Genomic DNA, 27786 nt, shown 5'->3' with positions numbered 1-27786 from the left:
CGGATCGCCGGACTTGATGGACCGAAGGTCTGATCCGGAGATGGTGCTTCTTATGTTCTATCTGTCCCAGATTTGGGATTACAATATAACTAAAGTGCCTAAGAAGTAATGGTAGAAACTATTTATTAAAAAAAAAGAAGGATAAATAATAAACCAAACAGGTACAAAGTGAAATACCTAAGAGGGAAAGGAATAATAGATTAACACGGAGAAGAATAATGCAGAATTCAACATAAATTTGCAAAATATAAGCATCTCAAAATAAAATATAATTCCAGTCAATGAGAAAAAATAAAAACTTACCCCCGCTTTTACTAAGGCACTCTAGCCATTTTAACGCACGCTAAACGCTAACGCGTCCATAGAATATAATGGACACATTAGCATTTAGCGCGTGCTAATACGGCTAGCACGCCTTAGTAAAAAGACCCCTTAGTTCAGTCCATGTAGCGTGACAATCATCTTATCTCCGAAGACGGGAGAGGAGGCTGACAAAACATTTGTGGATCCAAATCCAAAGAATTCATAAAGACATTAAACAAAATTGATAAAAGTGGCAAAGTTTGTGGAACACCATATTTTGGGCTGCAGCTAAATGAGAAAAAATTATTTTTCTTAACACAGTTCTGTCTTTTTTTTTTTATAAAGCCCTCAAACCAATTCTGAACCACTTCAGAAATGCCAAGTTCACTTAGCTTAACCATTAATATGTTCAACTGTATCAAATGTCCCTGATATATTGAAGTGAAGTAGAACCGACTATGACTCATAAATTCATTACCTTTTAATGCCAAGGTCAATAATAAGGATTCTGTATTATGAATTGTCCTAAAAGCCAAAGTAAGAATCATGCAGACAATGAAAAAAACTCAAGAAATATATAATTTGATACTCTAGTAGTTTTGCCATTTAAGGTACACTAGCTGCCGGACAAATATTCAATACAGTGATTAAACCTGTTCCATGGGATTTTGGAATTGACATTAAAAAATTTTTCACCTAGTGACAAAGGAAAATTTCCTTCTTTTAACAGGTTACTAACTAGGATTGTTAACCAAATTAAATCAACTGGTATATCACATAACAAATAAGAAGGCAAATGTCCAGTAAAAATGATTTTATATGATAATTTTTCATTAATAAAAAAACTGCCCATATTAACCAATGAGAAAGAGGACAAAGACTGATCAGCTGGTAAGCCGTTTAGGTCTTCACAATGGATTAATTACATCCATTAAGCCCTGACCGACTAACCGTTAAGCCCTGCAGCTGTTCTTCTGCTGGTCACAATTTTGACTCGACTCCCTCTCAGATCATCAGGAGTCCAGGGTCTGTTGTGCACTATCCTCCTGTCTGTTGGGAGCGGAGACAGTTTGCTGGAGTCTGTGGGGCCTTGCGATTCCTTCCAGACCTGACATGGTCCATATTTCAGCTTTGAAAATGAAGCTTGCTTCAGGAGTACAGATGACAATCCAATACATGACGCTGAAGCATGTAAATATTTGAAAATAAAAATGTTATATGTTGGAGTATGAAAAACTGATGAGAACTGTGATAAAAATATAATGTATCTCTTGAGAGCTGCACATACACGTGTTGGGTCTGGAAGGAATCGCAAGATAGATTGGTTACTTTATATGTTTTGCATTTTAATAGATGATTGTACTCAAAACTCTGCTTTATCCTTCCCCACTTTCTCTTTGGTATGTATTTGCCATGGGGTTGTTTGCCTTGTGTTTTGGATTGTTACCATTAAAGTAGGCCTTGGTGAGCTATCTGAGAAGTTCTTCCGTGAGGAGGTTTCCCACAGTCCATTGTTCTTGATGTCTGTTGCTCCAGTGTCTATTGCTCCAAGGATGTAGTAGGTAGGCCATAACCTCTCAATGTCTTACATTAGGATTTTAAAATTAGATAGACTTTGCAGTTCTTATATTCAATCATTTTCTACATTTTGTGGTGGCAGTATATTCTAGAGTGTAGTTGAGATAAATGTGCAATGGATTTTAAATTAGTATTCTCATTTAAGTCATCAGTGTTGGCCTTTTTCTTGCAGGATTATATGCAGAATGTTCATGGAAAGGAAATTGACCTTCTAAGAACTACTGTGAAAGTTCCTGGAAAAAGACCACCTCGTGCCACTTCTGCTTGTGCACCCATCTCAAGCCCCAAAACAAATGGCCTTTCCAAAGATGTGAGCAGTTTACAGATCTCACCAAATTCAGGTAAAGATGATATTTTTTCCACACTACTTGTATCTGGAAAAAATAGGAAGAAAGGAACCTTAGTAAATCTGACAGTCTACAACTTAAAACCTTTTCTAGATTGGTGAAGGCATCACCTCTGGCATATTATTCTTTTGGATTATTGTGTTTCTATTGTTTGCCATTTATTGTAACAATGAAATGTTGCTACATTTTAGATATCAAAAACAAAAAAAACCTGACCTTCTGGAGTTAGGCATTAGATATTCTGGCCTGAGAGGGAAAGACATAGATCTGGGTTGTGTACACTTGAAATAACTGGTATTAGTGGATATGAGTTCAGTCATGACCAACATAAGCAAAAATGGTTAGAGTGAATGAGGAAGATTAGTTCCAGAAAGTTATATGAACATAATGTGTAATAGATAACTAAATGGCAAGCAACTATATTGAGTTGCTTTAATGCAGTGGTCCAAACTCGTGGTCCGGGGGCACCAGGTACTATTTTGAGGCCCTCAGGATGTTTATCATAATCACAAAAGTAAAATAAAACAGTTTCTTGATCATATGTCTCTCTAGCTATAAATTACAATATTATTATTAAGACTTAGCCGAAAAGAAATATTTATAAACTATAAAGCATATTACTTCATGTAAAATTGTAATTTTTTAAATAAGACATTAGCTATTTTTTCTGAGGCCCTCCAAATATCTACAAATCCAAAATGTGGCCCTGCAAAGGGTTTGAGTTGCCACTGGTTTAGGCCCTATTCTGTATAGGACACCCCTCCCGGGCGTCCTATACAGAATCAGGGCCTTAAGGCACAGGTTTTCCATAAAGAATCATTCTTTATAATACCAAGGGCCTCAAAATAGTACCTGGCGGGCCGCATGAAAGAAGCCAAGAGAGAGATACATCTGGCAAAAACACAAGCTGAAGAGCAAATGACTAGAAATATTAAAAAAGGGAAGACAAAAAATGGAATTATGAGACTGAAAGAAGGTGTGAACCACTATGTGGAGAGAGATGAGGAAAAAGCAAACCTGCTAAACAAATACTTCTGTTCAGAGTTCATGGAATCAAACCTATGTCCCGTCTCCCTTCTTTCTTTCTGTCTCCCTGTCCCCCCTTTCTTTCTTCATTTCTCCCTGCCCTCCCCCAAGCTACCACCACTGGGGACCAGGCCGCCACCGAGGAACAGGCCAGTGCCAAGGTCTTAGCTCTCCCTGCTTATCTTCCCCAGCGCGGGGCCGACCAATTCTCACCACCGGATGTCAATTCTAACGTCGGAGAGGAAGTTCCGGGCCAGCTAGGCAGCGATAGGCTGGCCCGGAACTTCCTCCCAGATGTTAGAATTGACGTCAAGTGGCAAGAATTGGTTGGCTCTGAGCTGGGGAAGATAAGCAGGGAGAGCTAAGACCTTGGCGCTGGCCTGTTCCCCGATTGTGGTGGCTTGAGGGAGGGCAGTGAGACAGGAAGGGAAGCAGATTGGGGACCCCTGCTTTAGGCGAGCTGCAGTCATGGTCTGTACACGATTGTCCTCTCCACAATTGGAAAACTTGTGAAGTGGAGAAGACAGATTCCGGGCCGCAAAATAGTCCCTGGGGGGCCGCATATGACCCATGGGCCGCGTGTTTGAGTCCTCTGATTTATAGAATCTGGGCCTAAGTACTCAAGCTAAAATGGAGCCTTCTATTTCTTATTTTAATGACAATTACTGGTGCCACTTATATAAATACATTGTTGTACTGGGACAGACCAAAGGTTCATCAAGGCCTGCATCCTGTTTCCAACAGCGACCAATCTGTGTCAAAAGTACCTGGTGATTCTATGCTGATTGTCCCAGGAATAAGCAGTGGATTTTCCCCACATCCACCTGTTTTTAAATTCTACCATTCAAGCTACTTTTGCCACATTTTCTGGCAATGCATTCTATAGCTTAATTATACATTGTCTGAAGAAATAATTCATCTGATTTAGTCCAAATGTACTACCGTATACAGTATGCTTAAATATAAGTTGATCTGAATATAAGTTGAGACCCCCATTTTTCCCCCCAAAAGGAGGAAAAATGGTTGACTCAAATATAAGTTGGGCAGCTTAATATTCAAGTTCCCTTCCCTGTCAGGCTCTGCACCAAGCCCCCTTCCCTCCATCCCCTGTCAGGCTCTGCACCCAACCCCCTTCCCTCCCTCCTCTGTTAGGCTCTGTACCCAGCCCCCTCCCTGGCAGGCAGTGCACCCAGCCCCCTTCCCTTCCATCCCAGGCTCTGCACCCTGTTCCCCCCTCCCTGCCCTGTCCATTGTACCTCCCTGCTACTGGAATCCCTGGTGGTTCAGAGGTGTGGCGGGCAGGAGCGAACTTTCCACGCTCCTGCCCTGCTGCTAACCCGGTCGGTTGCTGCTGCAAGTTCTGGCTTCAGCCGCTGAGCGTTACTGAGTAGGAGCACACTTTGGCGCTGCTGCTCGGTGCTAAGTGGCTTTTCATGGGAGCCATTCAGAAAGCCGCTTAGCGCCGAAGTGTGCTCCTACTCAGTACCGCTCAACGGCTGAAGCCAGAACTCGCAGAAGCGACCAACTGACTGGGTTAGTAGCGGGGCAGGCGTTCGGAAAGTTCGCACCTGCCTGCTACACCTCTGGACCACCAGAGATTCCAGCGGCAAATGAGGTACGATGGACAGACAAGGGAGGGGGGACAGGATGCAGAGCCTGGCGGGCCAGCGGAGGCCTACAATAAGTTTGGGAGGAGATTGGGTGGGCGCTGGCCCAAATTTAAACTGGGACCCCCATTTTTGGGTCAATTTTTTAGCCCCAAAATACCGGTTTATATTTGAGTATATATGGTACTTAGTACTTCATTGTGTGCTCAATAGTCCTTTTACTTTAGGAAAGAGTAATTATTTACTTATTTGAAACACTCAGTTTCTGCACAATCCACCACTTTAGTCAGATTATTATAAAACAAACATAAAATTCTTAAACACCAAAATACAGTAACAAAAAATATACATTGGAACAGTGTACTATTATGATAATATAACAATTATTCAAATCCTCTCTGAAATATCATTTGTGACAAAGCAGCGATTGCAGCTAGAAGGATGTTAGGCTACATAGAGAAGAGGCTTAACCAGTAGAAGAAAGGAAATATTGATGTCCATGTACAAGTCGTCAGTGATGCCCCATGTGGAGTATTGTGTTGAGTTTTATTTATTTATTTATTTAGATTTATTTCAAATCCTTCCCAAAGAATGGGTTGCAATTTACATTCACAGTGTTGCAATATAGGGTTTTCATACAGTATGTTGCAATATATCCTCATATAGGATTACTTATTGATGCTGGTGAAGGGTTGAGGGAATGACTAGGCAACAAGGTAGGTTTTTACAGCTTTTCAAAAGTTAAGAAGTTCTTTAAGAGCTCTGATATGAAGAGGTAGTATGTTTCAGAGCTTTGGTAAGAAATGGGTATAGGGTCATTTCCAGTCTGTCTGGAGTTGGAGGGAGTGTCCTGATGGTGTATGTAGGCGTATTTCAGCTTGGGAGCATAGCGTTCTCCTTGGGGTGTAGAGAGGAAGTTTGTCTGAGAAGTATTTGGATGTCATGTTGTAGAGGGATTTATATGCCAACATTAGGCCTTTGAAAATCCAGCGTTTGGTTATGGGCAGCCAGTGGGTCAATATCAGTGCTGGAGAGACTGGGTCATGGGCTTGTAGGTTTTTCAGTATCTTATTGCTGCATTTTGAACTCACTGTAGTCATTGTTGTTTTTTGCTGTAAGACCGTTGAATAGATGCCATATCTTGCTAAGGATGTAAAAAGACTTCAAGTGGTCCAGAGGAATGCAACTAAAATGGTATGGGGCTTGTACCAAAAGGTAAGAACATAATAGCTGCCATACTGGGACAAACCGCAGGTCCATCAAGCCAAGTACTCTGTTTCTAACAGTGGCCAACCAGGTCACAAGTGCCTGGAAATATCTCAATGAGTAAAACATTATGCTGCCTAAAATAAGCAGTGGATTTTCCAACTTAAGAACACAAGAATAGCTTTACTGGGACAGATCAATGGTCCATCTAGCCCAGTATCCCGTCTTCACGGAGGTCAATCCAGGTCACAAGTATCTGGCAAAAACCCAAATAGTAGCAGCATTCCATGCCATTGATCTAAGGCAGTAATGAAACGAACTGGCTTCAATAGACAAAAAGGAGTCAATGAGGAGTGACCCAATGTGGCTTGTAAAAAAGCTCAGAGATATGAAACTCTGAAGGGAAGGCTGTTAAACCTCCCTGGGAGAAGAGTTCACCTTCCAGTCATAGCAACTTGACAAGTTCATGGGGCACACTCAAAAACTCCAAAGGTGTTTGAAAAAGTAGGATTTCAAAATCTTTCCGCTTTGTACAATAAATATCTTTGCTTAGTTAAAAATGAAAACTGCCACCACTAGTTACTTAGCTCTGTGTGTTGCCTTTGGGGGTCTCAACGTGGCCCCGTTTCGAATTCTGCCTCAGGAGACCCGATGTCAGTGGTAATCAGAGAGTAACAGATGTGAGCATGGATGTTAGTCTGCAATTCTTCATTGGCTAAATGTTTTTACTTATCGTGATGTTCAGTTGTATCATGGCTTTAAAGACTGACATCTAACAAACTTTAAACTGCCAGCAGTGGCTTCCCCTATGTCTATCTCAACAGCATACTATGGAACTTTTTCTCCAGGAACTTGTCCAAACTTTTTTTAAAACCAGCTACATTAACCGCCCTTACCACAACCTCTGGCAAAGTATTCCAGAGCTTAACTATTCTCTGATCTTGATGCAGTAACAAATTGAACTACTTGTACCCATTCTACACCACTCAGGATTTTGTAAACATCAATCATACTGTATATATAAAAATATAAATCAAAATTTTGGGGCAAAAAAAAGGCCCAGGGGAGGTCTCGGTTTATATTTGAGTCGATATTTGAGTACATCTCTAACTACTGTAGTTAAAAAATAAAAAAAAATAAATCAAAATTGAAATGTATCAGAGGTCTGGCTGTGAGGAATAGAGTTGCGGGGCAGGGGCAGGCCCAGCATGCAAACAGAGGATTCAGTGTCACATCTGGATTGTGAGCAGGCCTGCCTTTGGTCTCGGTCCTGCTAAACCCTCCACCTCCATCCAAAATCTCTCCCCATCACCTTTTATCATTTGCTTCTTCCAACACTACCTACCTGGGGCTCTGGGGAATGGAGTTTTTGGTTTCAAGTTTCAAGTTTATTTCATATTTGATAAAATCGTTTTTTTCAAGGATTACAAAGTGATGTACAATAAATAATTTTCAAATGAGGGGAACATACAATGTAAGGATAGACAAACATACACTTCAAAGGGAAACTAGGGAAGAACTACAAATTGATATAGTAAAGAGAACAAATAAGGATAGAACAATAGAGGGTTATAATATATTAGATCAGTGCTTGCCTACTTCATTTGGAAATGTCAACTTAGTTTAAGGGACTCACTAATCAGTTAAAGGCGCCTCTATATAGGAAACTTATTAGTTTTGATTTAAATGACCGACATGTTGGCAAGCAGCTGATTACTCCTGGCGGTGGCTGTGGCTGTCCTCTATGCTGTTTGCTGGGAGGAGGGGAGAGTGAGGAGTCAATGGTGCATCTGGATTGCCAGAAGCCCTGTCTTCGGTCCCAGTCTTGCTAAACTGTCTGGCAATAATGAAGCCAGATGCCGCAAGGGTCTTCCCTTGTACCAAATTGCTATAAGTTCTGCTGGTCTTGATCCCATCCCCCACTGAAGTTACTTCATGATTGTGAGGGGCGGTTTTGCTATAAATTTACACTGCTTTCTTTTTATTTTCCAAAGTGTAGAGTGCTGTTTCTCTTTCTTTGGTGTTGAACTGCATATAGCTTCTTGAGGTTTCAGTTTGATTTTTGTCTACCTTTAAGTTTGTTGTTGCTTGTAGTTGCGTTTTCCTATGTAGGGGTCTTGTTATGAATATGTTAGCTTTGGGATATATACATCACAGATATTTGTATTATGTTTAGTGACTTAGGAGATAGCTGATGGAGAGGGAAGGTGAGCAGTCTTTATAGATTGGCTCACCATGATAACCCAAATTTCTAACCTCTGGCTTATATTCAAGTCAACATTTTCCCCTCATTTTGGAGGGCAAAAAGGATACCTCGGTTTATGTTCGAGTATATATGGTAAGTAGTTCTTCCCTAGGGTTTATAAAAAAAAAAAAAAAGCATACTTATAGGCTCTGGTTACTATTGGCCCTGGATATCCCCTCTCTTCTAGTTCCTTTGATTTTTCCACATATTTGTGATCAGTGCCACAAATTCTCTGAGATATAAAGAACAGGGCGAAGGAGATATTTGCTTTCAAAAGATATGAATGCATACTGGAAAATGTCAATAGTGAGTTCCTATCAGTTTGTTTTGAGAATACAGTAGTCTCAAACTTTCCCCTTTTAATTTCAGCAGAAACATCCAAAAAGGCAATCTGTTTAAGGTGAGACTGCACTTCAAATTGTATCCGAGTATGGCATGAATTCATATGTATTACAAACATCTGAAATTCCTCATGTGGTCTACCCCAGAGACAAAAAATGTAATCAATGAAGTGGACCGATAATTTCCCTATAAAAATGGGAACTAGTGATCAATTTCTCCTTAAATGCAGCCATGTATAAATTTGCAAAAGATGCCCCCATCGCAAATCCAGAACATTGTTGATAATACTTTCCATGAAATAAAAAAATAGTTCTGATAAATGGAAATCCCGCTTAAATCAATCAAAACTCAGTTGGAACTATATGGGGATGAGGACGCTCTTCCAAACAATACTTCCTCACATCTAGAGCCTCCTGCTGAGGGATTGAAGTATACAGCAATGCCATCAAACTCACTTGTTCCGCAAGAGGTTCCCATTGCACCAAAAGCTAAAAAAGTGAGTAGTATCTTATAATAAGGACTTAACTTGTTATAAACATTCCTGTAGATGACAATCCACAAATTTACATGGTTTTTCCAATGGAGATCCTCTAGCCCAGAAACTCATGAAATCACCAGACAAAAAGGTAGGAAAAATGATTTTATTTTCAATTTAGTGATCAAAATGTGTCCGTTTTGAGAATTTATATCTGCTGTCGATATTTTGCACTATGGCCCCCTTTCACTAAATCGCGATAGCGGTTTTTAGCGTTGGGAGCTGTGAGGTGCATTCAGCGCAGCTCCCTGCGCTAAAAAAATGCTATTGCGGTTTAATAAAAGGGGAGGGTGTATATTTGTCTATTTTTGTATAGTTGTTACTGAGGTGACATTGCATATTTTAGTGTCATCTGCCTTGACCTCTGAAAACCCCCCCAATACCAATGATAATTAACATTTTCTCTGCGTACAGTGTGCTTTGTGTTTTTAAAAATTTTATTGTTGGTAGATCATTTTGACTTTGTCATTTTAAGAGTAGCTCGCAAGCCAAAAAAGTGTGGGCACCCCTGCTCTAGCCGATACATTTGGACACCATGGTGGATTCTGCAGATATTTCTGAATTTTAGGGAACAGATAAAACACTGGAATCTTAAAAAACTGTTTTAACAGAAACAGGGCAGGATTAATTCGTTGAGGGCCCCTAGGCTTACAAGTCCATTGGGCCCCCTACCCTGCCCCTCTCACCTCTGCCCCATCCCACCAGTGGTGTACCAAGGGGGGGGAGGCGAGGGGGGCGGTCCGCCCCAGGTGCAAGGCCCGAGGAGGTGTTCAGCTGGCCACTTACTGGGGAATAGGCTGCCGCCGGGGAAAGAAAGAAGCCGGCGCCGAATTCTCCCTCCCTGCTGCTTCTCTTCTCTGAGCTGAGCAACTCTAGCCGTCCGACGTCAATTCTGACGTCGGAGAGGACGTTCTGGGCCAGCCAATCGCTGCCTGGCTGGCCCGGAACATCCTCTCCGACGTTTGAATTGACATCGGGCAACCAGAGTTGGTCGGCCCGCGGGAAAAGAAGGAGGGCGAATTTGGCGCCGGCCTGTTTCCGATGGCCAGTGGCAGCCTTTCCCCGGCGGTGGTGGTGGTAGTGGCGGTGGCATGGGGGAGGGAACGGAGAAAGAAAGAAAGAAAGGGGAGGGAGCCAGGGAGCCAGAAAGAAAGCAAGGGGGGGACAGGGAGCCAGAAAGAAAGAAAAGGGGCAGGGTGAAAGAAAGAAAAAAATGGGGAAAGAAAGATAGACATAGAGAAAGAAAGGAGGCATGGAGAGAGAAAGAAAGAAGGGGGCAGGGTGAAAGAAAGAAATGGGGCATGGAGAGAGAAAGAAAAAAGGGGACAGGGTGAAACAAAGAAAAAGTTGGGGGAGGGAATGAAGTCTGGAGGAGAGGAAGCATACAGGAGGCTGAAGGAAGGGAAGAAATATTGGATGCACAGTCAGAAGAATAAAGTGCAATCAGAGACTGATGAAATTACCAAACATAAAGGTAGGAAAAATAATTTTATTTTCAATTTAGTGATCAAAATGTGTCCGTTTTGAGAATTTATATGCTGTCTATATTTTGCACTATGGGCCCCTTTTACTAAACTGCAATAGCAGTTTTTAGCGCAGGGAGCGTCGAGAACAGCATGGGGCATTCAGCGCAGCTCCCTGCGCTAAAAAACGCTATCGCGGTTTAATAAAAAGGGAGGGGGTATATTTGTCTATTTTTGTATAGTTGTTACTGAGGTGACATTGCATAAAGTCATCTGCCTTGACCTCTTTGAAAACCCGCGGAATATAAATGATAATTAACATTTTCTCTGCGTATAATGTGCTTTGTGTTTTTAAAATTTTATTGTTGGTAGATCATTTTGACTTGGCCACGAAGGTAACGGGGAGGGAGGGAGGGAGGGGAGCTGCTGAAAGACATCTAGTAATCCGTGCAGGCTTGACTGCAGGGAATTATTTTTGTAAAATCATGTTTTGTTATGTGACTGGCATTATTTAGACTTTAATTTCTATGAATGAACAGAATGAAAATGATATAAAATTACTTGCTTGTTTATATGTGCGTGCGCTGAAGGAAAGTGGAGAGAGTGTGGGCTGAGGACACTGAAGGGAAATGGGGAAGAGAGAGTGGGGAGAAGACGCTGATTTATAAATTGACAGTTGTACAGAATATTGTTTCTTTTTATACTTTAATATAATAAGTTCAATATAAAACAATTCAAGGCTTGTGTGGATGGAATCAGGTGGTTTGTGGGGATAAGGACTGAGTTTACGAGGATTAGTCCAATAAAATGGTATTTTCATATTTCTCATTATTTGTTTTATTTTTATTTGTTAATTTGTAAAGTGGTGATTGTTATATATCAGTTTTTCAAATTTACATCTACTGTCTTTATATTTTGCACAGTATTAGAGGACATGTATTACTGTTTTTGTGGTGTTGTGGTATTGCATTGTATGCAGAGTCTGGTTTCTTGGCAGTTCAGTTTAACTTTTGTCTACATATTTCTATTTTTGGTTTGTGATTATTCCATATTGGACAAAGGTGTATCTGTCTGTGTGTATGAAAGGGACATGGCTTTCTGATAGCATCGACTGTACTGGATCAATTGACTGTGCAGGATTTGGTTTGTTTAATTTTATAATGTATGTGTTGGTGTTCTAGTGCTCACTGCAGTGTTTAAGATGCTGCCTTTTCCTAGGTACACTCTTATTGTGCGATATGTAGATTGTTACTAAAAATCATATTTTTCATATAGATGGGGGGGGGGGGGTATCAAAAAATGATGGGCCCCGGGTGTCACATATGCTAGGTACGCCACTGCATCCCACCCCATTTATTTACCCATTTTCTTCTTTATTTCTTTATTTCCACTTTTTTCTTTTATTTTAAAATGCAAAACAAACAACAAAGATTACCATACCAGTGCCAGTGTACAGTTTTTCTTCTGTGCTATCTCCAAACATCTCTGAACAAATTCCCCCTTCCTTCCTAGAGAAAGAGATCTTCAGCTGACGGGGTTTGGGAAGCCCACCAATTTATTTTTTGCATTTGGGCAGGAGGCAGGGGGGCATGGCGGGAAGAAAATTTAATGCCCGTCATTTTATTGGACTAATACATTTTTCAGTTAGCTTTCAGAGGTTAAAACCTCTTTCTTCAGGTCAGTAAACTATACTGCTGTTACAGTATCCCTGTCCTGACCCGAGGAAAGGAGTTATGGTCTCTGAATTAGTAAAAAATATGTTAAAATTAGTCCAAAAGGATCACATTATTTCTATTTTCTATTAATAAACAATTATCAACAGCTACAATAATACTTTATCCTAAAGCAAAAATAAATAAATAAAGCAAATAGAAATTTTTGTCTACCTTTGTTGTCTGGTTTCTGTTTTCCTCATCTTCTTCTCATTTTCTTCCTTCCATCCACTGTCTGCCCTCTCTCTGCCTCTTCCATATGGTAACAAAAATCCCATGCACAAATACAAGATGTCCGGGGCAGTACTTGGAGAGACTTCCCAGGAAAGGGACTTGGGAGTTCTGATCGACAAGTCGATGAAGCCGTTTGCACAATGTGCAGTGGCAGCGAAAAGGGCGAACAGAATGCTAGGAATAATAAAGAAGGGGATCACAAACAGATCGGAGAAGGTTACCATGCCACTGTGCCCTCAGCTGGAGTACTGTGTCCAGCACTGGTCGCTGTACATGAAGAAGGACACGGTACTACTCCAAAGAGTCTAGAGAAGAGCGACTAAGATAGTTAAGGGGTTGGAGGAGCTGCCGTACAGCGAAAGATTAGAGAAACTGGGCCTCTTCTCCCTCAAACAGAGGAGATTGAGAGGGGACATAATCGAAACATTCAAAGTACTGAAGGTGATAGACTTAGTAGATAAGGACAGTATCTCTCCAAGGTAGGGAGAACGAGAGGGCACTCTCTAAAATTGAAAGAGGATAGATTTTGAACAAACGTAAGGAAGTTCTTCTTCACCCAGAGGGTGGTAGAAAACTGGAACGCTCTTCTGGAGTCTGTCATAGGGAAACACACCCTCCAGGGATTCAAGACTAAGTTAGACAAGTTCCTGCTGAACAAGAACGTACACTGGTAGGGCTAGTGTCAGTTAGGGCGCTGGTCTTTGACCAGAGGGCCGCTGTGTGAGCGGACTGCTGGGCATGATGGACCACTGGTCTGACCCAGCAGCGGCAATTCTTATGTTCTTATCTGCTCTCTTTCTATGCCTCTTACAGAAACTGTCTGCCTCTCCCTTCCATCTCTCCCTCCCCCCTCATTGGTGTGGCATCCATCTACTTCTCTCTGCTGCCCCCATGGTGTGGCATCTTCCCTTCCATCTCTCCCTCTCAGCAGATTTTAGCATCTCTCTCTCTCCTCTTTTCCTCCCTTCAGATCTGATATCTGTCTCCAAGTTCAAAGTTTTATTAAAAATTTGATTAAACACTTATATAATTTCTAAGCGATTTACATTTTTTTAAAAATGGTACATAAAAGAGAACATATAGACTATACTGATACCAATACTAACTTACAAGAGACACTAGGAAAAGGGAAAAAACTACAATTTTTTAAAAGAAAAGGGACACTCAAGGTAAGTATACTAAGGAAGGGGATTTAGCCTTATAAGGCTAGTTTCTGGTTGTTGAAGAATCTATCACTGTAAATGGATAATATAAATCTAAGAGTTCACCTATTTCAGAACTTAATTCTGAAAGGCATCATTAAATAGAAAACTTTTAAGAATAATTTTACATTTATCTAATTGTTTTTTTTCTCTTAAAAAAGATAGAAGGCGATTTAAAATTTGTGGTGCTGTTATAGAAAAAATCTCTGCTCTTCTTATATTTATGATTTTTATAGATAAGATTGTTAAAAAGTTTTGTTCTGCAAATCTAAGTGTTCTTGATGCTCCCCTCTCTCATCCCCCTTCCATTCAGTGTCTGTCCCCCCTCTCTCCCACACTTCCATTCAGTGTCTGTTCCCCTAAAATGGTTAAGGGGCTGGAGGAGTTGCAGTACAGTGAGAGATTAGAGAAACTGGGCCTCTTCTCCCTTGAAAAGCGGAGACTGAGAGGGGACATGATCAAAACATTCAAGATAATGAAGGGAATAGACTTGGTAGATAAAGACAGGTTGTTCACCTTCTCCAAGGTAGAGAGAATGAGAGGGCACTCTCTAAAGTTAAAAGGGGATAGATTCCATACAAACATAAGGAAGTTCTTCTTCACCCAGAGAGTGGTAAAAATCTGGAACACTTTTCCGGAGGCTGTTATAGGGGAAGGCACCCTCCAGGGATTCAATACAAAGTTAGACAAGTTCCTGCTGAACCGGAACATACGCTGGTAAGGCTAGACTCAGTAAGGGTGCTGGTCTTTGACCAGAGGGCCGCTGCGAGAGCGGACTGCTGGGCACGATGGACTACTGGTCTGACTCAACAGCGGCAATTCTTATGTTCTTATGTTCCTTCCATTCAGCATCTGTTCCCCTCTCTCTACCCCTTCCATCTACTGTTCACCCTCTCCGTTGCCCCTTCCATCCACTGCCCTCTCAGCCCTTTCCATCCAGTGTCCGTCCTCTCTCTCTTCTATATGGCATCTTCCCTCTTTATATGTCCCTTCAATAAACTGTCCTGTGCCCCTTCTCTCCTTTGTACATGATTCATTACAGCTTCACCCCCTTTCCATTTTTTCTGTCTGTACCCCTTTCCCTATGCTCTGGCATCTCTCTCTTCTCCTTTCCTTCCTTCCCACTCAACCCCAAGGCCTGGCATCTCTCTCTTTTCCTTCTTTTCTATCTTTCCCTCCCTCTCCATGGTCTGGTATCTCCTTTCCTTCCCCTCCCTCCCGTGGTCTTGGCATCTCTCTTTTGTCTCCTCTCCCTTCCCTTTATATCTGCTGTCTATTTTGCACTGTATTTAACGTGACCATACGCCCCATTTTGAGAGGGGAGGGGAGAGGGTCCTGTCCCATTTTGAGAAAAAAAAATAAATGGTCACATTATTAATACATGACCTGCAGGGTTCTTGGGTGGGTCTAGTCCATCAGATTTATTCAGGGAGGCTGAACCTACTCCTCTGTGCTAAGCAGATAGGGCACAGAGGAAGTATTGGCAGGTTTGTTTTTCCTGCATTTTGCTAAGGGAAGATAGTGGAAACAGTTAAAAGCTAGCTTCCCCATTTTTGTATTTTGTTTGAGGCCTATGAGAGAGGCCTATGTTTAAACCACAACTAAAGTTTGGAGAACTGGGGGAAATTGAGGCCTGATTCCAGAGTAGAAGGAGAGACAAAGAAACTGAACTATAGAACTCCTACCCCAGGAAATATAAGCAGTGGCTTAAAGAACCCAATCACTTTGTTTTGTCTCTATTTTGGTTTCTGGCTGAGTTGGTGGGGCACGTGCCCAAAAGGACAGAAAGTTTGAAGCTGGAAGTCAGAGGAACCTGGCCCATAGGGTAGAACTGTGAATAAAGCCTTCACATGAAGACAAAACATTTGCTGTCCATGATGTGTGCTATTCTTATGAACATGTTTGATTTATGGTTAACGTGACCATTTATTTTTTTCATCAAAAGGGACATCTATTAATTGTCAGTCCCGCCCCCAATCCCACCCTAGCCCCGCCCCAATCCTGCCCCCAATTTCTTCCATTCATTTTTCATGTACACATGTACACATATCGCTGCCTGGCTAGCCCAGAACGTCTTCTCCGACATTCAGAATTGACGTCGGAAAGAAGACTTCCTGTTGGGTTTAGCAACTGTAGCGGCAGGGCAGTAAGAGCAGCAGACAGGGGGAAAGATGGGGAGGCTTTTTTATTTTTGCGGCAAGGAGGGACAGGAAGTGATCACCTGTCCCGTTGTCCCCGAGCACAGCTTTGGGATGCTTTCCCTGAAAACAGGACATTTCGGCATCCCGAAGCTGTCTGTGGGGACAACGGGACAGGAGGTCTGAAAACGGGACCGTCCCGTTCAAAACGGGATGTATGGTCACCTTATTTATGGTTTACAACTTTTTTTAAAAAACAACAGTTTCGAGCAAAGCAGAAGTGAATGGAACTCTTTCTCTTTACTGGTGCATACTAGTTTTACTCTCCCCTAGTCTCGCAGACTAACCACTCAGTCTTATTTACTTGTGATCAACCGTAGGTGGGGCTGTGCTCTTTATACCTGGTCACAATACACACAGTGTAATCTTATTAACAAAACATAATGGTTAACCACAAAATTAAACTATACAAGGCACACTGTATGCTTCTCAACATTCATTCCTACCAGAGCACAGATAACCCCTACACAAATATGGGACCACAAACTAAAAGTACTAATATATACAAACAAAAGCCTAAGATTCAAGACTCTGTATGCAATACAACCCCAGAGAAATAGAAGCAAATGCATTTCTTCCTGAACAGTGCAAAATATAGACAGCAGATGTAAATTCACAAAATTGACAGAATTCATTCACTAAATTGAAAATAAAATCATTTCCCCTATCTTTGTGGTCTGGTGATTTTGGTTTTCAAACCATCTTTTCCCAGTCTTTGGCTGCACTTCCTTCTAGTCAGATCTCCTCCCTGTAGCAATGAAACAGTATCTAAAATATAAAATCTAAGATCTATCACTTGGTGGGATAAATCCTTCCAGTGTTGTGATAAGGGAGTCTCCATAACTTCCCTCCGGAATCTGCTAATATGTTCAATCTGGCATTTATCCCTTTGGGATGTATTATGGGAAGGCCAGTTATTGTCATTTGTGGTGCTACATTGGAAATTTGGCATTACATTTGCACAGTATTTCAAATGGTCTCAACTATGTCATGCCATGCAAAGCTTGTTACCATCGGTGCATGAAATGGCAAGTACAGTGGAACCTTGGTTTACAAGTATAATTTATTCAAGAAGCATGCTTGTAAATCAAATTACTCGTATATCAAAGCGAATTTGCCCATAGGAAGTAAGGGAAACTTGCTTGATTTGTTCCCACCCACCCCCACCCCCCGAGGGCAATGGCGCTGCTCCACCCCACCCGCTCGCGAACACCTCCCCCGCCAGCCCAAACAGAAGCCTTACCCCCATCTGGCACCAGCTCGCAGCCCCAGGACGTGCCGGTGCCAGTGAAGATCCTTCCTGTTGCCTGGGCCTTGAGCATCTGCGCATGCTCAAGGCCTTCTTGCTCTCACTCTCTCCGATTTGTGAAAATGTTTTGCTCGTCTTTCACGATTTGTGAAAATGTTTTGCTCGTCTTGCAAAACACTCGCAAACCGCGTTACTCGCAAACCGAGGTTTGACTGTATTCACAAATTATGTACTCAAATACAAGCAATGAGACATGAGACCTCTTATTGGTGTAAAATCCTTGTAACTGTGGAGCAACAGACCTAAGAGTGATGTGGTCTAGAGCAGTGTTCTTCAACCTTTTTACACCCGTGGACCGGCAGAAAAAAAAAGAATTATTTTGTGGACCGGCAAACTACTAGGACTAAAATTTAAAAACCCCGTTTCCGCCCCATCTCCGCGAGTCGGTCCCCACAAATCATCTGATCCCATCCACACAAGCCTCAGTTATGATTTTATATTGAATGTATTTTATTAAAGTATAAAAAGAAACAATATTCTGTACAATTGTCATTTTATAAATACAAATAATTCAGAGCAGGATCAGCAAAACCCCTGTCTCCCCTCCCCTTCACATATATCCCCTCTACTATCAAGAAAACTGAACAAGCCAAATTATTACAGAATGCTACACAGAAATATCATGCTAACAGAATACTGCAGTCACACATGACAGGAATAGTTTTAGGGGAGTGCAACTAGGGCAACTGCCCCCTGGTCAGAGAGCGCCCTAAGCTAGCTGGAAGCTAAAGAAGCACTGCCTGGGCTTTGCAGTCACCAGTTATGTCTAACACCAGCTCTAGCAGGATATATATTTCAAATCTGATATATTTTAATCACAAAATAGAAATAAAATTATTTTTTTCTACCTTTTGTCATCTCTGGTTTCTGCTTTCAATCTTCTTTTCACTCTCTTCCTTCCAGCGTCTGCCCTCTCTGTCTCTTCAATCCAGCATCTGCCCCTTCCATCCACTGTCTGTCCTCTCCCCCTTCCATATGGTATCTATCTTCTTTCTATGCCCCCTCCCCTTTCCATCCAGCTTGTGCCCCCTCTCTCCTTTTTACATGATTCATTCCAGCTTCACTGCTCTCTTCATTTTTATCTCTCCTACACCAGATCTATCATCGTTGTCCCTCTCTGCTTATTTTTCTGCTGACCCCTTCCTATCATCAATCTCTCTACTTTCTCATGCCTGTGTCTCCCCTTCCCCTCCTCTAATCTCTCTGCCAGCTGTTTCCTTCCTTTTTTCATTCTCCCTTCCCTCCTCCTCCTGTCCAGCAGTAATTCTCTTCCCTCCCCTCCCAGCAGCATCTCTCCTTCTCCAGTAGCAGCTGTCCCTTTTTTTCCTTGCCCAGCAGCTTCCCAGATTCATTTCCCTCCTCCCCTCCCAGAAGCATCTCTCCTTCTCCCTCTCCAGTAGCAGCTGTCCCTTTTTTCCCATGCCCAGCAGCTTCCCAGACTCTGATAGTGGTTTTCTCGCCTCCCAGAAGCTCTTCTTACTTCCCAGCGCAGCAATTCACGAAGGCAGCCTCGGGTCCTTTGTTGGGTCGCGCTGCCTCTGAGGAAAGAGGAAGTTGCATCATCAGAGGCAGCCACGACTCAGCAAAAGCCCCGAGGCAGCCTTCGTGAATCGCTGCACTGGGAATTAAAGGAGAGCTGCAGAGAGGGGAGAAAGCCACTGTCGGAGGCTCCCCAAGATCTCTCCAGCCCAGCGCACGCTTCACATGTTGATCTTGCCGGCCCTGCGCGGATCGGCAGGAAGTTGAAGTGAGTCAATCTTGCCGGCCCTGCGTGGACCGGCAAAAGTTTCCTGCGGACCGGCACCAGGAACTTGTCTAACTTTGTCTTGAATCCCTGGAGGGTATTTTCCCCTATGACAGATTCCGGAAGAGCATTCCAGTTTTCTACCAATTCTCTGGGTGAAGAAGAAGAACTTCCTGTAGTCAAACTCAGTAGGATAAATGGACTTTTGTATTGCCATCTAGTCCAACAATTTTGGCAGCAGGTTTGGGACCATATTCAATGGTTGCTACTAGTGCTGCCCGATTCACTTCGGGTGAATCGATTCGAATCGATTTAAATTTTTTAAAAATTGGCTTCCCGATTCGGACCCTCGCCCCCTAAAGCAGGAGCGGCAGCGCTGCTTTAGCTGGCTGGCCGCTGCCGCATCTGCTTTAGAGGGCAGGAGGGAGGGTCAGTCAGGAGGTGCTGTTGTCGGCTTCCCCCTGGCCTCCCCAAAGGACTGCACTGCACTGTGCATCGTATCGCATCGCATCCCCCCCCCCCCCCCCGGAAGGCTTCCGTGTTCCCTCTGGCCTCCCCGCAGCGTTTACCTTATAGCTGCAGCCTGCAGCGAAGATCGCGGTTACAGCGTCTTTACTAAGTGCTTTAAGCTGTTTCCTCTGCTGCAGTCCCACCCCTCCTCTGATGTCAGAGGCAGGATCGGGATGGAGGAAACAGCTGAAAGCACTTAGTAAAGACGCTGTAACCACGATCTTCGCTGCAGCTATAAAGTAAACGCTGCGGGGTGGCCAGAGGGAACATGGAGGCCTTCCCGGGGGGGTGCACAGTCCTTTGGGGGGGCAGTCCTTCAGGGGGTAGAACAGGCCTTGAGGGGTGCAGGCCTTCAAGTTTCAAGTTCATTAGGATTTTATATACCGCCTATCAAGGTTATCTAAGCGGTTTTTACAATCAGGTACTCAAGCATTTTCCCTCTCTGTCCCGGTGGGCTCACAATCTATCTAATGTACCTGGAGCTATGGAGGATTAAGTGACTTGCCCAGGGTCACAAGGAGCAGCGCGGGGTTTGAACCCACAACCCCAGGGTGCTGAGGCTGTAGATCCAACCACTGCGCCACACACTCTTCAAGGAGGGAACAGGCCTTTAAGGGGTGGACAAGCAGGCATTCAAGGGGGAACAGGCCTGGGATGATGGCATAGGCCTTCAGGGGGGACAGGCAGGCCTTCAAGAGGGGGACAGGCCTGGGATGGTGGTATAGGCCTTCAGGGGGGACAGGCAGGCCTTTAAGGGGAGGGACAGGCCTTCAGGGGGAGGTGCAGACCTTCAGGGGAGGGGGACCCTGGTGTAGAAGTACACGGAGGGAAGGAAGGGGGTTCAAAGAAACGTGCATATGCTGGACTTTGGGGGGGAAGAAATAATGGGTCTAAAAATAGAGGAGAGGGAGAGAGATGATGGACAATGGGATTTAGGGAGGGAAGGAACAGAAAGGGAGAGAAGTTGGACACAAGGGATGGTGTGGAGGGGGGATAGAGATACTGGATAGGAGGGTAGTTGGGAAAAAAAAAAGGGAGAGATGGTGGACCCTGGGGTGGTGGGGAAGGAGGGAGAGATGCTGGATGAAAGGGTAGTTAAGAAAAGGTGGATCTGTGGATGGAGACAAAAAAAAAGAAAGATGCCAGACCTCCTGGGGAGGGAAGGGAAATGGAAGGGGAGGACAGAGATGGCAGATGGATGGTTAGAACAGAGAAAGAAGAAAGAAGGAGACCCTGGCAATCAAGTTATCAGAAGACAACCAGAGCCTGGGACCAACAAGATTTGAATAATGGCCAGATAAGAAAAGGTAGAAAAACTAATTTTATTTTCCATTTTGTGATTACAATATGTCAGATTTGAAACATGTATCCTGCCAGAGCTGGTGTTAGACCGCGAATGTAAGCAAGGATTTAAGAGAGAGAAGAAAAGGTTTTTTTTGTTTGTTTATTTTGTTTACACCACAGCGCCAGTGTGGTTAGGAGAAGGCAAAGGGGGTGAGGAGGCTATAAAATAAACCCACCAGGATGTTTGAAAAAAACACCCAATTGGGCAGGAAAATCGAATTGAAAAACCAATTCAGTAGGCTGAATCGAATCTAAATTTTTTTCCTGAATCAGGCAGCACTAGTTGCTACAGCGGATACCATTATCCTATATCGATGTTCTGTTAAAACACATTTTTTAACACATTGGGTCTTACAGAGGATCAAATTTGCTTGATATCAGTTTTGACTGTGGTAGCCGTTCTAGCTTTATTGAGAGCCTGTAAGAACCACTTAGATCTGGGGGGCACGTGATGCCGGGAACGTGAACGGACGTGCCTCCGTGTAGCTCCGGGCCGCGCGCATACTTCTCACTCATTTATCAGCTTTAATTCGGCCGGCGGTCGCACCTTCATAGCAGTTTCGGTGGCTCACGAGCGGCCGCGTCTTTTTGTTCCCTCGACACTCTTGGGACGAGCCGATGGCCGCTAAACCAGCGCGCCCTGTGAGAGACAGACAGAGGGGAGCGGAAACCAAAATGGCCGACAGTCCCGAGGCCCCCGTCTTTACCCTGGAGGCGGCAGCGGTACAGGAGCTGACACGATCTCTTACATTGGTCATGGAGGATAAATTGGCCACTATTCACACCTTTATGGAAGGCATTAAAGAAAGCCTTGACTCCCAGACTGGGCGGCTGCAAAGGGCTGAGGACCGCATTGCTCAGCAAGAAGATACTGTGGCTAACCACGAGGAATGCCTACGCACGCTAGAATCTGCAAACAAGACCCTACTGGAGCGCCTCAAGGATCAGGAGAACAGGGGAAGGCGTAATAACTTACGGTTTGTGGGGATCCCGAATTCGGTTCGCGATGTGGATCTCAGACGCTGGCTGGAGGAATGGTTGCCTAAGGCTGTTGCCTTGCCTGACACGCCACCACCATTTTTTATTGAGCGTGCACACAGACTGGGATCCCGCCGAGACGACGAGGCTCGACCCAGGCCGGTCATTGCACGGTTTCACAACTACGCTTTGAAGGAGAGGGTGCTGACTGCCTACAGACGGGACAAAGATCTGAACCTGCACTTTGAGGGGCACAAGATTCTCTTCTTTCAAGACTTTTCCCCTCAAGTCTCGTCTAGACGCCGGGCCATGGCGCCTTACTGCAGCGAGCTGTTTAAGCGCAACATCCGCTGTGCCCTTCTGTACCCTGCTAGGGCCCGAGTGTCATATAACAATACCACCACTTTCTATGACACTCCGGAGGCGTTGGAGGGCTTCCTCAAATCTCTCCCTGCTGCCACACGTGGGGACCGGGGGGTCCCTTGACCAGCAGGGGATCTCTTTCTGCAACGGTCCTCGGATTTGCCTTTTGGACCAATCTTCCACAAGCCTTGTTGTTCTGTTACCCTTTGGGTCCGTGGGTTGATGGGGGACTGTTGATGTTGCTGTGGGGGCCCCTCGGTTGCTAAGTTAATCCACGGGCGTTCCGCCCCGCCACCCTATACAGGATGACTACATGATGGAGCCGCTGGTTGCTTGCTCTTTACATGTAGAGGTCCCCCAGCGGCAATTGGACAGCTGTGCTCTGTTGGGGGACAGATCCGGGGCATTACTTGACTCTTTTGCTCTGGCTGAGCTGTGTGACCCACAGGATTACTTGCTCCCTGCTCTAGCATAATGGATATACCACTGCGCATACGCTTCGGCTGACTCTCTTCAGTGGTATCCGTGAGCCATGTTTGTGTGCCCTCTGGCCTTTATCAGAAACTGTTCATTTTCTTGGACGAATTGTTTCTTGCTAACGCAGGGTTTCTTTCTTTTGGGATCTTGACTGTTTGGAAACTCGCTCCCATCAGACTTTATCAGGTTTAACAGAGTTTGGGCCCCCTTTCTCTGTGTAGAGGGCGTAGTTGTATTGGGATGGCCCATACAATGCTGCGGCCCGGGGCTACCTGTTGGTGTTGATTTGTTCTTGAGAGTTGGGGATTAGTGGGGATTTCCCCTGCTGTGAAGGCTATGGGGTGGGGTGGGAGGGGGGGCGAGTGAGTGTTTGGGTGTATGTGGAATGGGTGATTGTTTGTTTGGGTCTGTATGTTTGTTTTTTATGCCGGACAATTGCCTGGGATCAGTCTGAGGGTGAGTATGAGTGTACGATCCGGGTGAGCATGCAGGGTATGCCTGAGGGTTGTCTGGATGTGTGTAAGAGCTCTTCACTGCTGAGTCACTGCTTTGGTTTGTACAAGATATTTCACTATTTCACGAGTGGGTGGAGGCACGAGCTGGGACGGCCTCTACCGCTCTTTTTTTGGTTAGCATATGTTAGCTTTTTCTCTACCTGTTGGCTAAATGGTACAATTGCATGTTAAATCCCTAAATGTAGATGGGATACACTCACCCATTAAACGTACTAAAATCATAGCATACCTTAAGCGAGAACACACTGACATAGCATTCTTACAGGAGACCCATCTGAGCTCTGGAGAACATGGGAAACTGCGTAGGGGCTGGGTGGGACAGGTACACTCTGCCTCATTTACCACTCGGAAATGTGGGGTAGCCATTCTCATCCATAAGAACATACCCTTTCACGTGCACAGCCAGATTGATGACCCCAACGGGAGGTTTATCATCCTAATAGGCGAGCTTTGGGGTAAAACCTTAATTTTGTGCAATATTTATGCCCCTAACACATACTCACAGGCTTTCTTTACTTCGGTGGTGAGTCATCTGGCGCCCCTCATGCCTCAACCGGTTATCATGGGAGGCGATTTTAATTTTGTTGCACACCCCCAATGGGACCGCAAGCCGGCTAAGCCGGTACCAAAGGGCCACTTCAATAAAGGGGTACACTTTCTTATTAAGGAATTGGGACTCTTGGACTCTTGGCGTACGTTACACCCCACTGAACTAGATTTCTCCTTTTACTCTCACCCCCACTCGTCTCATTCTCGCATTGACTACTTCCTCATCTCAGCCTCTCTATTTCCGAACCTCTCGGCATCAAGTCTTTTACCACCACTTGTATCTGACCATGACCTAGCTTGGCCTTGACCTACATTTCGGGTCTCAGACTGCGGGGCGTATCTGGCGAATGTCCCCATTCCTTTACAAGGACGCGGAGTTTCGGGAATTCTTTCAAAAGCGGTGGGCAGACTTCCATAAGACCAATTCTGTATCGGATGTGGACCCCGTGGTCTACTGGGAGGCGGCTAAAGCGGTTATGCGAGGTCATGTACTGGCTTACACGGCGTCCCTGAACAAAAAACGGGACGGGGAGCTTTTGGCTCTGTCGCGAGAACTTGCCAGCTTTCGCTCCCTTCACATTTCTCGTCTGGACGACGCATCCAAACAGGCCATGTGCGACGTCAAGAAAAAACTCAATCTTCTTTTAGATCAAAGGGCCGCTCGTAATATTTATTGCTACAAATACAAACTCTACCGCTGGGGGGACAAAACGGGGAGATTACTGGCAAACTTGGTGCGCCCACATAAAACCCGACACACCATTACTTCTATTAAAGATACCCAAGGATTCACACATGTCACTCACTCGGCCATCACGGAGCAGTTCGTCCGATTCTATACTGACCTTTACGCAGCGCAACAATATGATGAGACTGCTAGTGAGCGTTTCTTTCAAGATCTTTGTCTACCCGCCCTGACGGCCGATCAATGTCTCACTCTCAATGGCCCCATTCTAGGCGAGGAATTGCAAGTCGCTATCAAAAAACTCCAGCTGGCCAAGACTCCGGGGCCAGATGGCTTTGGCCCCGAATTCTATAAGCTATTAGATCCCCAGGCTCTTGCTACCTTACAGCAATACTTTATGGGACTCCGCAGTGTTACTCCTCCAGGAGACTCGCATAATAGAGCGCACGTTATTATTCTCCCTAAACCCGGGCGTCCACTCGACGCTCTTGGGTCTTATCGCCCCATCTCCCTCCTTAACCAGGATGTAAAACTTTTGGTTAGTATTCTAGCGTCGCGTCTTAATAAATTCCTACCCACACTCATCCACGAAGACCAAGTCGTTTTTGTACCTGGCAGACATGCGTCCATGAATCTGCTAAGGGTCCTTGCAGTATTACAACATCCGCGTGCAGTTTCTGATAAGGCGCTCATTACTAGCTTAGATGTAGAAAAAGCGTTCGATATGGTATCCTGGCACCATCTCTTCCAGACGCTCGGTCGATTCGGGATCCAAGGGGACTTTCTTGCTTGGGTGTCGGCTTTGTACCACCGTCCCACGTCTCAACTCTTGGTGAATGGTGGACTCTCTACCCCCTTCCCATTGGGACGGGGTACTCGACAGGGCTGCCCACTTTCGCCTCTCCTCTTCCTACTCTCGCTCGAACCCCTAGCAGCTCGAATTCGTCAGGATGCAGGGTTGATGGGTCTCCGGGTGGGCACCAATGAATTTCGCATTAGTATGTTCGCGGATGACATGCTCTTATATGTGAACAATGCAGACCGAACAATGCCTGCTCTGATGTCTCTCATTCGTGCGTATGGTGTCTTTTCCGGATTAAAAATTAACTTTGAAAAAACGGAGGCCCTTCTGTTGGGAGGCACAAAGACCGAACCATGGTGTAGGGATCTCGGCGTAGGTATTGCCCCGGGAAAGCTAAAGTACCTAGGCATCATGCTTTATAGAGACCCGCGCAAGCTGTACGAGGCTAATATATCTGCTACTATCGGTCGGATTAAAACTCTCTGTCTTAAGTGGCACTCGCTGCCTCTTTCGCTGATGGGGCGAGTGGCCCTGGTTAAGATGGTAATATTTCCGAAATTGCTTTACCCATTACAAACTATACCCGTCTGGATTTCTCGCGCGGACGAAAGCTCCTATCAAACTATCATTAACGCCTTCGTGTGGAGGGGGAGGAGGGCACGTATCAACTCAACCAAACTAACCCAGAGTCGAGATCGAGGGGGCCTGGGCCTGCCATCTCTACATATCTACAACGTCGCAGCGCTCCTTCGCTGGATTCATGAGCAACTGGTTTCTGCGCGTCGCTATTCCCCTGAGTCTTTACTAGAGGAATGCTGCTCGCCTTGGTCCTTCTCCTCCTTTATCCATGGAGCGGGGGGGGGGGGGGCGCGCGCCTTCATACCACTTTTTTGCCTTTCCTCCTTCCTTTTAGACGGGCATGGCGTTGGTGGCGAGATCTTCAGAATAAGTCGACCACTGTATCACCGTTTCTCTCTCTTCTACGGAATCCTAACTTTGCCTCTGGTGTGAGGGGACTGGCGGGATTGAGAGAGCGTACCGTCCGTACTACGGCGGTGGGGGATGTTTTGGCATTGGGTGGGGGAGAATTCCCTTCCTTTACACAAATGAGGATGGCGTGGCACCTGCCTCCGACACATATGTACACTTATTTGCAAATTCATCATTACTTTCACTCCGTGGTTCGTGAACACGGGGACAGTTGGAGAAGTGGCCCTTTGGACTTGGTTTTTCTCGCCACCCCTACTGCTGCTAACAAGATTTCTATATGGTATAAGGCAGGGAGAGACCAATTGGGAGAGGGATGCCTTCGTGTTCTGGGGGGTGAGTGGTCTACAGAGCTTGGTATGCAGGTTTCCACAGACGACCTTAGGCTCCTATTTCAGACACTTTACTTGCATGTGAAGGCCTCGAGCCTACAAGAAACTCAATACAAAATCTTACATAGGTCATATATCACTAGAGCTATGGGCTATCATATGGGCTTATGGCATGATGACATCTGTTCTAGGTGTTCCTTCCATAGGGGTGATTATGTTCATTCATTCTTTACCTGCTCCAAATTGCACTTCTGGAGTAAAGTGCAGCTCTACTTGGCGAAAGTCTTGCAGTGCTCTGTACCATGGAATCCTCCCGCACTGCTACTAGGAGATGTCTCGGAGTTTACTCAGCAGGGTCTGGACTTTTCTGCCCAAAAATATCTCCTACAAGCGCTCCTTGTGGGCAAACAACTCATCCTGAAGTACTGGGCCACTGAGGAGGTACCGACATATAATATGTGGGCATCGCGGATGCATCTTCAGGCGAAGTTTGAATTGGACACCTATGCGTCTCGACCCCAACCTCACTGGAAACTCTATTGCTCCTTTTGGAGGACACCTTTAGCTTAAGGTGCTTTGTCAACCTACAGAGTTGGCGCATGCTTTGCTTATGTATATATCCGCTCACCCTGTATTGCATGCACCATCTCTGACTCCTTCCTCTCGCTATAGCAATGCCGGTTCTAAGTTATAAGTTGAAGTATCTGCATCTTTCGGTCTTGTTTGTTCACATACTTGTCCTTTCTTATATGTGACTTATACCCACATCCATATTATCAACCAGCATAATGCAGTGTAAGAGCGTGTGTGCTTGTTGGGTTGTTAGGGGTGTGTATGTAGGTCTGATTGGTTTGAATGAGGCGAGCTTGTTGGGGGGATTAGGGGGATTGTTTGTGGACCCTTCTGGTTGTTGCTTTCTCTTCATAGAAACTTGGGCGAGGGGTGCCGGACAGCACACTGTTCTCTTTTGTTGCAAGTTATAGGATATAGCCGAGGGGTTGGGCCTTCCTATATATTATATATCTATACCACATCTGTACCGCCCTCATTTTGTATCTTGTATTTTATATTCTGTATTCTGTATCTGTATTGCTGCTGGCAGTGGCTGTCCGTGTGGTTCTTGTCTTAATAAACATGATATTTAAAAAAAAAAACAAAAAAGAACCACTTAGATCTGTAATATGCTTAAGTGA

The 27786-nt window shown here is 44.6% G+C and overlaps 1 protein-coding gene across 6 annotated transcripts in view; it reads left to right on the top strand.

Annotated features, from left to right (window-relative positions):
* AGAP1 (ArfGAP with GTPase domain, ankyrin repeat and PH domain 1) overlaps window positions 1-27786 on the top strand; it is a 1748840-nt gene that overhangs the window by 906127 nt on the left and 814927 nt on the right. For all 6 annotated transcript variants that reach the window (XM_033947219.1, XM_033947222.1, XM_033947220.1 and 3 more), the window contains one exon: window positions 2054-2222. In XM_033947219.1, the coding sequence (XP_033803110.1) occupies window positions 2054-2222 (169 nt within the window). The remainder of the gene's footprint in view (window positions 1-2053; window positions 2223-27786) is intronic.

Source organism: Geotrypetes seraphini, chromosome 5, assembly GCF_902459505.1.
Source record: "Geotrypetes seraphini chromosome 5, aGeoSer1.1, whole genome shotgun sequence".
Classification (NCBI taxonomy): Eukaryota; Metazoa; Chordata; class Amphibia; order Gymnophiona; family Dermophiidae; genus Geotrypetes; species Geotrypetes seraphini.
The sequence above is the reverse complement of the archived record's forward strand: the minus strand, read 5'-3'. Positions and strand labels throughout refer to the sequence as shown.